The sequence below is a fragment of the Mauremys mutica genome, chromosome 2 (genome assembly GCF_020497125.1).
Source record: "Mauremys mutica isolate MM-2020 ecotype Southern chromosome 2, ASM2049712v1, whole genome shotgun sequence".
NCBI lineage: Eukaryota > Metazoa > Chordata > Testudines > Geoemydidae > Mauremys > Mauremys mutica.
In genome coordinates, this window is record NC_059073.1 from 274,613,526 (window position 1) to 274,627,466 (window position 13,941).

At 45.8% G+C, this 13,941-nt stretch overlaps 1 protein-coding gene across 2 annotated transcripts in view; it reads left to right on the top strand.

Moving 5' to 3' along the window:
* The first annotated feature begins 1,369 nt into the window (after positions 1 to 1,369).
* ESYT2 (extended synaptotagmin 2) overlaps positions 1,370 to 13,941 on the top strand; it is a 133,846-nt gene continuing 121,274 nt past the window's right edge. Inside the window, exon 1 of one of the 2 annotated variants that reach the window (XM_045003352.1) lies at positions 1,370 to 1,831. In XM_045003352.1, coding sequence (XP_044859287.1) covers positions 1,478 to 1,831 — 354 coding nt within the window. In that variant the 5' untranslated portion in view covers positions 1,370 to 1,477. The remainder of the gene's footprint in view (positions 1,832 to 13,941) is intronic. The other variant, XM_045003354.1, reaches the window with a different exon arrangement.

Genomic DNA, 13,941 nt, shown 5'->3' on the forward strand with positions numbered 1-13,941 from the left:
TTTCAGATTTAAATAGCTAAAGTCATGAAATTTATGATTTTTAAAATTCTATGACCATGAAATTGACCAAAATGGACCCTGAATTTGGTAGGGCCCTAGCTATACCAACGTAAGTTTCAAGTGTAGACCAGGGCTAACTATGTATCTGTATAGCACTTAGCACAAAGGAACCCTGATCTTGACTGGTGCCGCTAGGCACTACTGTACTATTAACAGTAGGCTGTCAGAGACAGCAATAGTAGAAAGAACAGGAGTACTTGTGGCACCTTAGAGACTAGTACTCCTGTTCTTTTTGCAGATACAGACTAACACGGCTGCTACTCTGAAAGCAATAGTAGAGTTGAGTTGGGAAAAACTACAGGAAAACCTGATGTAGCTGAGAAGTGGGGGAAGCAGCTGGTGGCTCCTTCGAAGCTACTCACTTCTTAACAGTTTGTTGTGTTATCCCTTGCTGTTGCTAGCTATGGGTGCAAAGTATGTGGAAGGCAGCTTCCCACCTGGGCTGTAACAGCAGCCTCTTGCCAACCACTAGCATGACCAGTACAAAGCGGGTTGCTGAGGAAAAAAGCAGTCACATGGGACTAGGGTAGACGAGGAGATGGTGATGTATGTGGAGAGTACAATGTACATCTGTACGTGGGGAGCCCTTAATTCTATGGCCCTGAAAAGTGGGTTTGTTTCACGTCTCCCATCTGTGGTCCTTCTCCCTGATTTTGACCAGCCGTCCTATATTTCTCCCTCTCCTGACCCAGTCCCCTTCTCCAGGCACAGCTGGGCTTTGAACCCTGTGATCAGTACCCCAGGACCAACGGAGGGAAGCTGGGATGCTGTTATTACCGGCGGGGCGGAGTTGGACAGCCCCCTGGCTCCCACCCAGGAAGCGTGGGGGAGGGAAGGAGAGAGAGAGGCACAGTTTGGCTTTCTCTGCACGCCGGGCTGGCCCGGAGCCAGCTTCAGTAATGGTGCAGCTGCACCCGCCTAGTTGCCCAGGGTGGGGCCCCAGCGCAGAAGACCCAGGGGAGGCAGCCCTGGTTCTGGGGCCCTGCAGGGCGCGAAGGGTCCCACGTGTGGCGTGTCGGCCGCGGGGGGGCTTGTGTCGATGTTCACGGGGGCTCCCTGGGGACGAGCTTGGCGCGGCGGCGGCGGGCGCTCGGGCCCCGCCTCTGGGGAGGGGGCGCTCGGGTTCCCTGCGCCGCCGAGCGGCGCCCGCAGACGCAGCGGGCTGAGCGGGCGGCGACACGGCGGCTCCTGGCAGCGGGCAGGGAAGGGGACGGGCTCGCGGTTGGGCAGCTCCGCGCCCCTCCCTCGGCGGGCTGGGCCGGGCCGGGCCGCGGCTCGGCACCCGGAAGCGGGCGGGCGTTGGCGTGTGTGGCAGTGTGAGCGGGGCTGAGCGCAGCATGCGAGGCGCCGCCGCCCAAGCCCTGCCCCGCTGCCCGCCCGGAGCCAGCGCCCGAGGAGCAGCCGCCGCCGGCAGAGCATGAGCGGGTCAGCGGCCCAGCAGCCCCCCGGCGCGGGGTCGGGGGCGGACCCCGCCGCGGCGGGGAAGGCTGCGGCCGGGGAACCGGTGCCGGAACCTCCCCCGCTGCTGAGCGTCGACGTGTCGGGGCTGGTGTCGCAGTTCGCGCGGAGCTTCGCGCTGATTTTCCCCGTGTACGTGCTGGGCTACCTGGGGCTGAGCTTCAGCTGGATCCTCATCGCCCTGCTCGGGCTCTTCTGGCTGCGCAGGCACCGCAGTGGCAAGAGCTCCCGCCTGGGCCGGGCCCTCGCCTTCCTGCAGGACGAGGAGCGGGTGGTGCGGCTCAGCGTCTCCTCGGCCGAGCTGCCTGCATGGGTGAGTGGCACCCCGCGCCGGGACGCGACACCTCCCTGTCCCCGGCGGGAGCGACACTCCCGGGCCGGGGCCTGTCGCCACCCTCTGGACCTGACCACCTGGGGCAGTGACATACACCCCGGGCTGGGATCTGGCACCTTCCCCCGGGGGGAAGAGACCCAAGCCGGGCTAGAACCTTCTCAGGGACTGGGCTGGGGGGGCCGACCTCCTTGGGGCGTCTTTGCGTGAGGAGCCAGAGCCACCCATCACCTGCCAGCGCGCCTAGGGTGCCTGCCCTAGTGCTTCCACCAATATCCGTGACTCCACCCATTTCTGGTGCAGGGGTGCTGCTTCTCTCTCATCCCCAGGCCGGGCGGTAGCACCTCTTGGCTCTTCCCCTTCGCCGCCTACTCGCTGTCTGGCACTCACTCACCCACCGTGCCTTGGGAGCAGCCCTCCCTGCCCACCTGTTTTTATTAGCTTCAGTTCTCAGACACTTATGCCCCATCCCGTTTAATACCTGCGCTGAGCATGAAACAGTCACTGCCTTCTGCTGACTTAGTAATTTACATTTACGAGTAGGGTTTGAACCTTTCATGGCTGGGGTTTCTCGCAAAGAAAAAATGTAGCTCAGCATTTTAGCTGTATACACTGGTGTGCATCTTAGCCTCTTACATTAGCTCTGAGGAAATAAAGAATCTTTAAGGTATAAATGCCATGCATCAGACAAATCGTGTAAGAATACATTTTTCTGAAAAACAAACACCAGTATGAAACTTCAGCACCACCCCACAGCTTAATTTTACCAGTGATTCTTAATAAACCTTGAATAGATGGATGAGGTTCTGTTTCTGGCTCTGGTCTCAGAGTCATGCCATGAGGACTGACCTAAGGCTATTTGGGTGACTTTAGTGTGTTAACTAATTTATTTAAAACAAATTCTTTTAGTGTTTTTATAAGTGGAGCTTTAATTTGGAATTTGCAGGCTTTTTAGCACTTTGAGAACTATAGCTGTTATCTGAAGTTAACATTCTTTCAAACTTTAGGTTGACTAAGGTTTTTATTTAGTAATTCTTTTAAATCTTAATTATTTTAAGAATTGCTTAGACAGGATAACCTGCAAGCCACACAGCAATGTCAAGGGACCTTCCAAGTCTCTCAAAGATAGATCCCCATTCCTTCCTGGACACCTTCTCCACACCTGACTTCTGTCCTCACAGCCTCCACATCACACCTCTGGACTGGAAAGATTAAATGGAAATCCACAAATCTACTTCTGTGTGATTCCTCTGATAACTATTTTTCTCTCCATCCCTCTCTCTCAGACATCCACATTTGAGCCATGCATACATTGCAATGACTTCATCAAGTGTTGTGTGGATAAGCTTAAAATACATGTGTGTAGTATTGTTTTTTGCTTTCATTCGCTCAAATCTTTATATTTAAATAATCTAATTGCTATCTGATCTGTTCAGAATTAGTAAAAGACATTTCTTCTTGTTAAACACTCCAGTAGAAGTGAATTTTGTAGATGTTTCAGAGAAAACTAGTGAGAGGGGAGGGTGGCAAGTGTTTGAAATTTTTAAATCTCCAGAACTGTAACTGTGAGACTTGCCCCAAACTTTTTATACAGTCTAGTGTAGGATGAAATGGGAGCAGTAGACTGGTTTTGAAGTTGGGGTGTGTGCATTTGGAAGCTTGGTTAATTACAGGAAGCAAGTTTAAATTTTAACTATATAGCACGGCTGGGTCATCTCCATAATCTAATTTGCTATCTAGATTCTGTATAGGAAGATGCTTACAGTAATTACATATGGACAGTAAGTCCTCTGTAGTCAAGATTAATGTTGTATATTTTAGTTTTTGCACTATGATGTTTTGTATAGGCAGTAGAGAAAATGGCATATATTTCTGTGTGTGTAGACCAAAGACCTAGAGCTTTGGAAGTGTGCCTATATAATGTCTGTCCCTTAGAGGGTTGAAACTATACTTTGTAGGCTGTTGGAGAGACCAAATTCTAGTGGATATCAGAAGCTCAGCTAATGTTGGAAAAAATAGAATTAGGAACACTGTTAGATTTAATGCAATATTTTTTTAATCAAATAAAAATGTTCATTATCAAATAGAACTCTTCATCCTAATTGCAAATCAGTGGCTTGTTTTTAGCCCTGACCTTTTGTAGTGATTGATTACCCAAGATTTTCAGTCTGTATTAATGCAGCACATGAATATCTAATTCAGGGAATTTTGACAGCAAGACCAGCTGAAAGAACACCTATATGGTGCTCAAATTTTCCTGTTATTAGTGCTAATAGTAGTAGTTACTGGATAGCATGCTCCTATTGGTTAGCTCAGTGGTTCCCAAACTTTAACAACCAGTGGACCCCTTTCACTAAAATGTGAAATCTTGTGAACCCCCTCCTAAAAATGAATATTTTCAGGGATTTACGTTTAAATCTACTCAGTGTGATGCTAACATTCACTCACCTCTCACTGAAGCAAAACAGCACTCCAGAGAAAATGACTTAGTATCAAATTACTGAGGCACCTGAACGCTGATACATTGACTACTACCTGGTTCCGGCTGGTGTTTCACCTTTTTTCACCTTTTCTTTCACCACCAGGGCCATCCCTAGGAGGGTGCCCTACGAGGGACAAATTAGCCTGGACTACCCCCCACGTACAGCATGGCCCCTGCTCACTCTGCCCCTCATGCCACCCAACTTCCCGTCTGCCAAGGACAGGGGTCTGAGCTGCCACCTGTGTGCCTGGGGTCCCAGCTGCCTCCCTGCCTGCGATGGGGCGGGCTGCTGGCTCCACACTCCACGGGGCTCGGGCTGCTGGGGCTTGGGCTGCTGGCCCCAACTGCCTGGCCCTGTGCTGCCTGGGGCTCGGGCTGTTGGCGCCTCCACTGACCGGGGCTCGGCTGCGCACTCTGCGAGGCTCGGGCTGCCGGCCCTGCGGGGTTCGAACTGCTAGCCCTGCGCTGACTGGGGCTCGGCTGCCCACTCAGCGCTCTGCAGGGCTCGGGATGTCTGCTCCGCAACTGGGTCACACCTGCTGCCTCCCATGCCTGAGGTTCTCTGGCCGCCATTAAGGAAATTTTTCTGGTGAACCCCTTGTAACGTTGTGTGAACCCCAGTTGGGGAAACCACTGGGTTAGTGTGTTACAGTGCAATGAGAAACCTGTCAGACAGGAAAGCTGCTATCTCCAACATGCCCTTTTACTTGGGAAATATATTTAATATATATTAGTAAACCTGCATTTGTTCTTCCTGTCTAATCAGATGGCTGGCCTAAATGTAAAACATCTTGGTCCTCTTTCACCAGATAAAATGAATCATAATTACATCTATCCCTGAAGAGAGACGGCCTGCTGAGAGTTCAGTGACCACATTTCTAAAGTCAGTTCTGTTCCTTAAATGGACAAAAGCACTTGCTGCCACAGTCAATTAAAAAAAAAAACTTTATGGGAGTTCTATTCTGTCTTTTCCTCCCTCAAGTAATGTATCCCAGAAGATTTTCTTTCCCTCATCTCTTTCTGCACTTTAAAGACTTACCGTTTGAGGATCATTGATTGCAGCTGCTATTCCAAAATGAGGACACTTGCACAAGACACTGAATCCACTGCAGTATAACTATCCAAAGGAGTTGCTTCTCAATCAGAATCAGGTACTGCAGGGCATTGCACTGTCTGCAGGTCACTGGAATAATGAGAGAGGATGTTTCCATAATATCTGAGGCTTACTACTTTTATGGGACAGAAAATGAGTCAGGGAGAGCATAGAATACACTTTCTATTAAAAGTAACCTATAATCCTACATCTGAATAATTTATTTAGTTCCATTTGTTCTGTTTTTGGTATACAGCACTGCAAAATTGAAACCTAAGTATTGGGTAGGAATACTGCTTTAGCGCTATGTGTTGAGGGAATGTAATAGTTCTTTGTGGTGTTAATTTAAGCAAGCAGTTCCAGTTGTATGCCAAGGATATTAACTGCTGTGTCAACTGTGATTTGAAAGTAATGCTACTCTTCTGTTGAAATATACCTTTTCTAGATAAGATCAACTAATCCTATCTTGCGATTGCAGTTCACTTTGTTTCTGTAACTAGGTGGTCAGGCAGTGAGAATACATATTTTTTAAATACACAAAAATAAGTTCATTGAACATTAGTAGTAGTTGCATAACTTGAAGAAGCCACCCTTATCCATTTTTAAATATGTGTATTTAAACGTGTATTTAAACAGTGTAAATACACTGTTAAAAGAAACTCTTTGGTACTATTTTTTATTGTCCTTTGATATTTGGGCAACATATTTTTTCCTTGTTTTCAACTTTGCATGACTGTTTTGTGCATCAGTATTCTCATTGTGAACGCAACCTGAAATGGAGTACAGAATAACTTCTTTAAAAAGAGTAGGATCCACTAAAGTAATAAACACACTAAAATCTAGGTAAAGCTTTGGTATGTGTTTTTATTGGGAAGTTGGCAGTGATTCAGATATAAAGTGGCTGTTTCCAAATCACTAGTTCTGCTGTTTGTTTTAAATAGGAGTAGGATTGGGGCTCAAAGTGCTCTTACAAACAAGGGAAACACTTCTTATCCAGCATTGTGAAAGGGTTTACAATCTTCAATACAAAGAAAAGCAGCAGTTGAAGAATTTAACTTTAGAGATGGAAAGTGGGTCTTTCCTCCAGTTTGTTTTAAAAGACCAATGTCCCACTGGGCTTTGTACTGTCAAACAGGTTGACAGGATTTTAGACTCTTAGGGTAGGTCCATACTTACCCGCCGGGTCGACACGGAGAGTTCGACTTCTCGGAGTTCGAACTATCGCGTCTAATCTAGACGCGATAGTTCGAACTCCGGAAGCGCTCCCGTCGACTCTGGAACTCCACCACCGCGAATGGCGGTGGTGGAGTCGACGGGGGAGCCGCGGACTTCGACCCCGCGGCGTCTGGACGGGTAAGTCAGTCGAACTAAGGTAGTTCAACTTCAGCTATGCTATTCACGTAGCTGAAGTCGCGTACCTTAGTTCGACACCCCCCACCCCAGTGTAGACCAGGCCTTAGAAGTAAAACCTTTACTTTCTACCATCTTACAAAAACCAACCAACCAAACAAACAAAAAACCCCTTACGTGATTCTAAGTTTGATCTTTTTTTAAGGTGACTGTCTCTGTTTTCATTAGGGATATGTATTTGGCATTTGGCTGAATTTTGTGGATGAGTGAAACTTTGCTGCTTTTTTCAGCACATAGTTGATGACTTTGTCTCAGAAATTTTTCCCAGATTAATACATCTGGCTGGGAAGAGAGGCATTGCAGCCATGCAGTCTCTGATAGCAGTCAGCAGAGAAGCACATGAAGAAATTTTAGCATTATTAACCATTTCAGCATGAAAACATTCAAGTCACAAATACTTTATCGTTGTTTCCAACTGATCAACTTCAAATGATTCTGAAGCTTAAATGTTTTGGATCTTTGTAGCAAAGATAATGATGTGAAAAGCTTGACTGCAAATTTCTGAAACTGTTTTGCAATCTGTCTTTGTCTACATGAGAGTTTACAGTTTAACTAGAGTTGTGTGTTTATTTCTGTTTGTTGTTGTTTACTGTAAACAGTGTCCTCATCTAATTAAAATAAAAAACCTGGTTTAAACCAAAATAAGTGTCTACACGGTGGGTTTGGATTGCATCTAAGTAAATCAGGTTAAAATAAACTGACACAACTTTCTTGCATAAATAAGCCAAAAGTGATGCTTTTGTGATTGTGAGACTGCACTATGCCACTAGAACAGTTAAAGGGAAAGGACACTAATATATAATTATCAACATGTATTAGTTTTACAAGGAGTCCCTAAAGAACTAAACTAATGAGTGTATAGCTACAATGTATTTAGAAAGCCTTAGTTTATATTTAGTAGAGCATTGGTGAAATGGTGCAAAGTGTATGGCTTGACTTCACAGGATGTATATTTAAATATCAGTTTGATCTTAAATATTGGTATATGAACAATAAACATTAGTTCCTTGCAAGAGGAGGTGAGGGATCGTGCTGCTGACGAATAAACTGAGCATGTCTACTGAAAATATAAATCACTTCTTTTCATAAACTTTCTTGGTGTATACAGGTGTTTAGTCTTCATTTTTTGGAGAATAAAATATACATATTTTGTGTTTTGTCAAACACTTCAGTATGATTCTACAGAGAAGACGATGGAGTTCTGACAAATTAGACAGTTTTTAACACTACAATTTTGAGTTACTGGGTCAAATTCTGCCCTGGTTTATGTCTATGGATTATAGAGTTTGGAGACTGAGGTGACAGAGATGCAACGTGCGTGAATTTGTCTTGCAGAATCTTTGACTGGTGATGAAATGTGAACTAAAAAGAAACAAACTGACCAGCTGGATCTTAGATTCACTTTTAAGGCTGGCAGCTCAAAACAAACCACTTTTCTACTTATGAATGCAACAGATCTGGTACACAAGTTAAACACAGAAATGAAACCCCACAATGCCATATATTTGTCACTTTTCAGAGTATAAAGAGACATCAGGTAAATTTTCCTATGCCCAGCAACATGAAAAGCCAGAAAACAGAGGGCTGCTTATACTAGTGCTTGATGTTGCTGTTATCCTAGGTATAGCAGGTCCAGAAGACTTCTTAGTCTAAAATGCCAATACTCAAAGTTGGAGGCTGAATCATAAATGTCATGATATATTTCTTTGGTCCGATCTAAGTATAAAATGTGTCCATGTTAAATTGAACTCGCCTACAAAGTGTTGGCCTAATAATTAGCTGCAGCTCAATCAGTTTGTATGACTAGTATTGCAGACAGTTGTCTAGACATCAAGTTTACGTGTGGGAAGTATGAAAGAGTAGCAAGGAAATTAATAGAGAATTAAGAGTTAACTTGTTTTCTTTTAGCCAACATATTTTGATTCCCTCTCCCTCCTACCCCCCCGCGCTGACTTTTGAGCTAAATTCCAGCTTGTATTACATTTTTAAACAGGAGAGAAGCCACACCATAAATTTTACTAGCAGTAGCTTTAATAAAGCTCTAGTTTAGCTTGAGTGTAGTTGTTTAAAAAGGCAGTGTAACAAAGGTATATTGAAGCCAGTGCTAAATAGTATCTCACCCATTGTTTGCTTCCTTTCTGATTTTAGGCCTCGATTCATGAAGATACTTAGACATCATGACATCTGCATCACAACATCTAACTTCTAGGTGCATAGGAAATCATAGGAACACACTGCAATCCATGAAGTCTGAGTTAAGCACCTGGTCTCCTATACAATGAATGGGGAGAGAGGGGTGCCTTAGACTGCAATTCATAAAGGCAGCATGCTAGGCGAGGAGCTGCTTAAGCTAGTCAGTGGGAGATGCTGGCAAGAGGGGTACGTGCTAGACCTGCCCCTTTAAGGCTGCGTCTACACTACAGATCTTACAGTGGCACAATGGTACTGCTGCAGCTGTGGTGCTGTAAGGTCTCCTGTGTAGTTGCTCTGTGCCCGGTGGAAGAGAGCTCTCCGGCCGGCTTAATTAAACCACATCCACTGATATAGCGCTGTCCACACCGGCACTTTTGTCAGTGAAACTTAGAGGGGTATTTTTTCCTCACATCTGTCTGACAAAATATTTGCCAACAAAAGTGCTAGTTTAGACAAAGCCTCAGGGAGATAGAGTGCTTAAATCCAGGCTGCAGGGAGGTGCCTGAATCTGCTAGGGAATCTCAGCTGTAAGCTCACTTTGGAGTTGGAGGTCAAAGATACTTTTGCAAGAAGCTGGGGGTGGGGGAAGGAAGATATATCCTTCAACTTCTATTCCAGGGGTTAGGGTACTTACCTAGGAGGTAGCAAGACCCCAGTTCAAGTCCCCGCACCACCTGATGAGGAGAAGAGATTTGAACATGGTGCTTTGCTGCCTTTCAGGTGAGAGTGCCGTAACTGTTGGGCTATGGGATACTTTGATGTGGGGCTCCCTCAGTCTCTCCTGTTGAAATTGTAGCACTGTGGATAAAGACATTTTTTAAGCCATTGGAGCAGGGGAACTGGCTCTCCCCAAAACTCTAACTACCGGGCTATAGAGCAGTGGTTTTCAAGTTATTCGGCCCACACTGTGTTACCTGGGCCGCAGAGAACTGGTGGCAGGGCAGCGGCAGCCTGGACCCCTGCTATGCGGGGCCGGTTGGCTGCCTGCCCTGGATCTCTGCCATGTGACTGCCTCGGCCTCCAGAGCTTGTGGGGCTGGGTAATTGCCCCAGACCCTGACTGTATGGCTGCCCTGGACCCCCGCCCTGTGGGGCTGACCGGGAGCCCTGGAGCTTGTGGGGCCAGGCGGCTGTGCCGGAGCTTGCTGGGCCCCCTGGGGCTGGATGGAAGCCCTGGAGCTTGCAGGGCCAGGAACCAGCCCTGGACACCGTGGGGCTGGACAGGAGCCCTGGGCCCCTGATGCCGGGGGTCCAGCCGGCTGCCTCAACCCTGGACCCTTGCCACATGGGACGGGCTGGCAGCTGTGGGGCAGCCTGGACCCCACTGCACTGGGCAGCTGGGAACCCAGACCCAGCCATGCGGGCCAGCCTTTAGCACACAGCTGAGCTGGGCCACAGCTGTGTGCTACTTGGGCCGCATGCAGGCTGCAGGTTGAGAACTGCTGCTGTAGAGTCATTCTCATGCTTGTGCGCACGCTCTCTCTCGGGCCCAATGATTCTTTCGTTATTTATCCATAGTGGAACTACTTCAATGGGAGAGACTGAGGGAGTTCCACATCAAAATATACAATAACCCAATGGCTAGGGCACTCACTTGAGAGGTGGCAGATTCCTGTTTAAAAAAAAAAAATCTCTTAGAAGGTAGAAGGAGGACTTGAATCAGGGGTCTCCCACATCCCAGGTGAGTGCCCTAATCACTGGGCTAAAAGTTGCAAGGAAGGTTCACCTTCCTTCCCTCTCCCCCCATCTGTTTTGTGTGAACTTGCCTAAGGGGCCCCGATGTGGTAGGTGTGTTCTAAAGGATGGGGATGTTAGAGTCTGTTAAAGAAGAGGTTGCCCAAATGTTTTAACAGAGGGTAAAGTAAGTTTTTGCCCACTTTTGTTCTCCAGAATGGCTGAACTGGTTTGGCTGAAGAAGTTTTCCAAAATATTTAGCCTAAGGCAGACACCTGGCATGGAGCATATCAGCCCCAATAATTTAAGTTTGGCAAAGTTATAAGCAAGTGAAAAGAGGACCTTATAATGGGAAGACTCAGGCAGTGTTGTTAAGTGCTACCAGCTCTGCCTATAATGTTTGAAAAAATATTTCATGCATGACAATTTCCTAGTGAAGAAGAGAAACTATTGGAATGGAGTGAGCAAATGCACCATTGAGATGTCAGTTTGAGAGTGGTGAAGGGGATCTGTTAACTTGCTCATTACAATTAAACTTGTAATTTTGTGCTGTCAGATCTGCCCATCCAATCTCTTGTGTTCCACCATTTCAGATGAACTGTTCACCTACTTTGTTGCAAAAAAAAATTCAGAGAACGCCGAAAATTGGGCTGTTTACAAGCCATCTTTAAATTTAGCATTCTGGTATGAAAACTGGCCTATAAAAGATGACAGACTTAATTTGCACAACATATTTACCTAGTTCTTTAAATGCACTAGTGAAGACATTAAATAAATGATGGCTGCTTATTTTGGAGAGATCACTTGTGGGAGGTATTGGGGCAGATTTTTAAAAAAAATTGTATATGTGCCTATCAGCCAAAAAATATCGTATTAAAATTTTGTGTGGCAAACTGTTAAAACATAGTTTATCTAGTAGAATCCTTCCCAGATAAATAACCTTTAGAAGAATTTGGAAGAATAGCATTCCCCTGCAATGAGTCAGTGCATTAAGTTTTTCCAGTGTATGCTGCTATGACTGAAATTCTCATCCACAGTTAAAGATTTGAAAAATGGATTAGAGGTTCACAATTAGCTGAAGCAGTCTAGAATTATGTACCATGAAGTTGTTACTAGAACTGTGAGAGTGTAGGTTTACCTTGGCTGAAAATAACTGTCACGTGATGAGTATTATGTTGTCATTTGGCTGTCTTTATCATGTAGCAGCATGGCTTATGTTCTTGTTAGTTCAAAGACAGCCTCTTTTTATATTAATAGAAATAATTTGATCAAATATCTTTCCAATAGAACATAAATCTTAATCAGATTATTGATACAGTTTACATCATACATTTAACACTTCTTAATGAAGATATTAACTAGGGCAGGACCTAATGTACATCTCTGCAGTATCTCATTAGACTATTGTTTTCATAACCTTTGTTTACATTTCTTCAGCCAGTTGTCAGTCCATATTAATGTCCCCGCTGAAATCTATTTGAATTAGGATTTTGTGAGACATAGCATCACATGCTTCATTTAATTCTGAATATATCTACTGCTTTCCCTTTGTCCACTAAGTGTCTGTCTTTAAAAGAAAAAGCAGCTACATTTCTTTCAAGATGCAGATTCATCCCACTTCCAATTTAAAACAACCCAATGAAACACTGGCGCATGAAGGACACTGTAAAACGTTTCAGATGGGAGTGATCGAACCAGTCCTGTGCCAAGAGAGCACGTTATGGGTGGTGGGTATAAGAGGCCAGGGGATTCTCAGCCTCTCCAAACAGGATGCAGCACACCTACCTTTGGAGGTGTGCTGACCGCCTGCTGCCTTTAGAGTGTCGCCGCCGAAAGGGCACCTGAGCTATAGCCCTGCCAATGCTCCGCCCCAAGGCCCTGCTCCTGCATCCTGCTCTTCCCCCAAGGCCCTGCCCTTGCTCTGCCTCATCCCATCCCCACTCCGCCTTTTCCACCAAGCTCCTCCCGCCCCCTGCCTTCCTCTTGCGGGCAGGTGCCAGTTAAGCCAGACAGCTGAGCAATACCAACTGCAATGGCCAGGACAGGAGTATCCCCTGCCACCTCCACCTGGCCCAGACCCCTTCAGAGCGTTCTGGTGAGCAGCAAGTGGCAATTAGGGGTGTCTGAGAGCAGCGAATGCCCCCCCCCAAGTGTTTGTACTTGCTCAAAGTTCCATGAGGAGTGGGAGGGGCCTTGGCAAATTGGTGCCAGCGGTGAGTGGGGGGGGGCTTGGGATGGAGTTGGGGTGGAATGGGGCTGGGCCTTGGGTTAGAAGACCGAGCAAGAGCAGGCCTCAGGATTAAGTAGGGGTGAGGCCACAGTCTGGGCACTGCCCCCCCTTCTAGGGAGCTTTGGTGCTCAAGCCTAGCCTCCCCAAATATAGGAGTCACACACTGCCCATGGGGCATGTTAAGGGTTATAATCCATCTTGTTTCTAGTGTCAAAGATCTAAAGAAGTGAAGCAGTACTCAGTCTGAAACAGAAGAGTTTCCTGAAGAAACAGCCATTCAACAAGGAAATGCTTATGTCCAAGTTAGCAGACTTCAGCATAGGTGATCCCTCTCATACTTAGATTTGAAGGAAGGTTCTCTTCACATCCACGTTTTACTTTATCACACACAAATTCTTTCACTTGTTAAAATCTCATAACATCTGCATATCTCAGTGCTAAGACTAATAATTTATCCATACTTATTGGAATTTCCTTTCTTTAAGCGTTAAGATCTACAGGTCCTTTACCCAAGGTGGTTTGGGTCTGTGGTCAAATGGATACAAATTGATATCCAAAAACTTTTCAAGAATTCTTGCCACATCCTGCTGTGGACACAATAGTAAAATATTTTATATTTAACATTCTATCCCTGTAGTCAAATGAATTTACTGTGGTTATGGAAGCTGTCTCAACTGGCAGGCTCATAGGGAGTGGCAAGAGATACTCTCCACGCCTGCTGGTGGTGAACAGGTCTGATTCTGCCCCCAAACTTCAAGCAGACTGACATTATTTGTAGTGGCTGTATGAACCTATTATGTGAAGAAGGGAATTTTTTTTCCCTTCTGAACATGAACATTTCTTCTTTAATTCAGAATATATGCCTGCAGTATCTGCTTTCTGAACAAATGTATGCTAAACCCCTTTTTGTTTTGATGTCTACAGATCTGTCTTGTTTTGTACTGTACTAACAGGTATATTTAAAGCACTAGTTTTTCTTTTACATGCTGCTAAAGAAATTCTTTGTTTTAT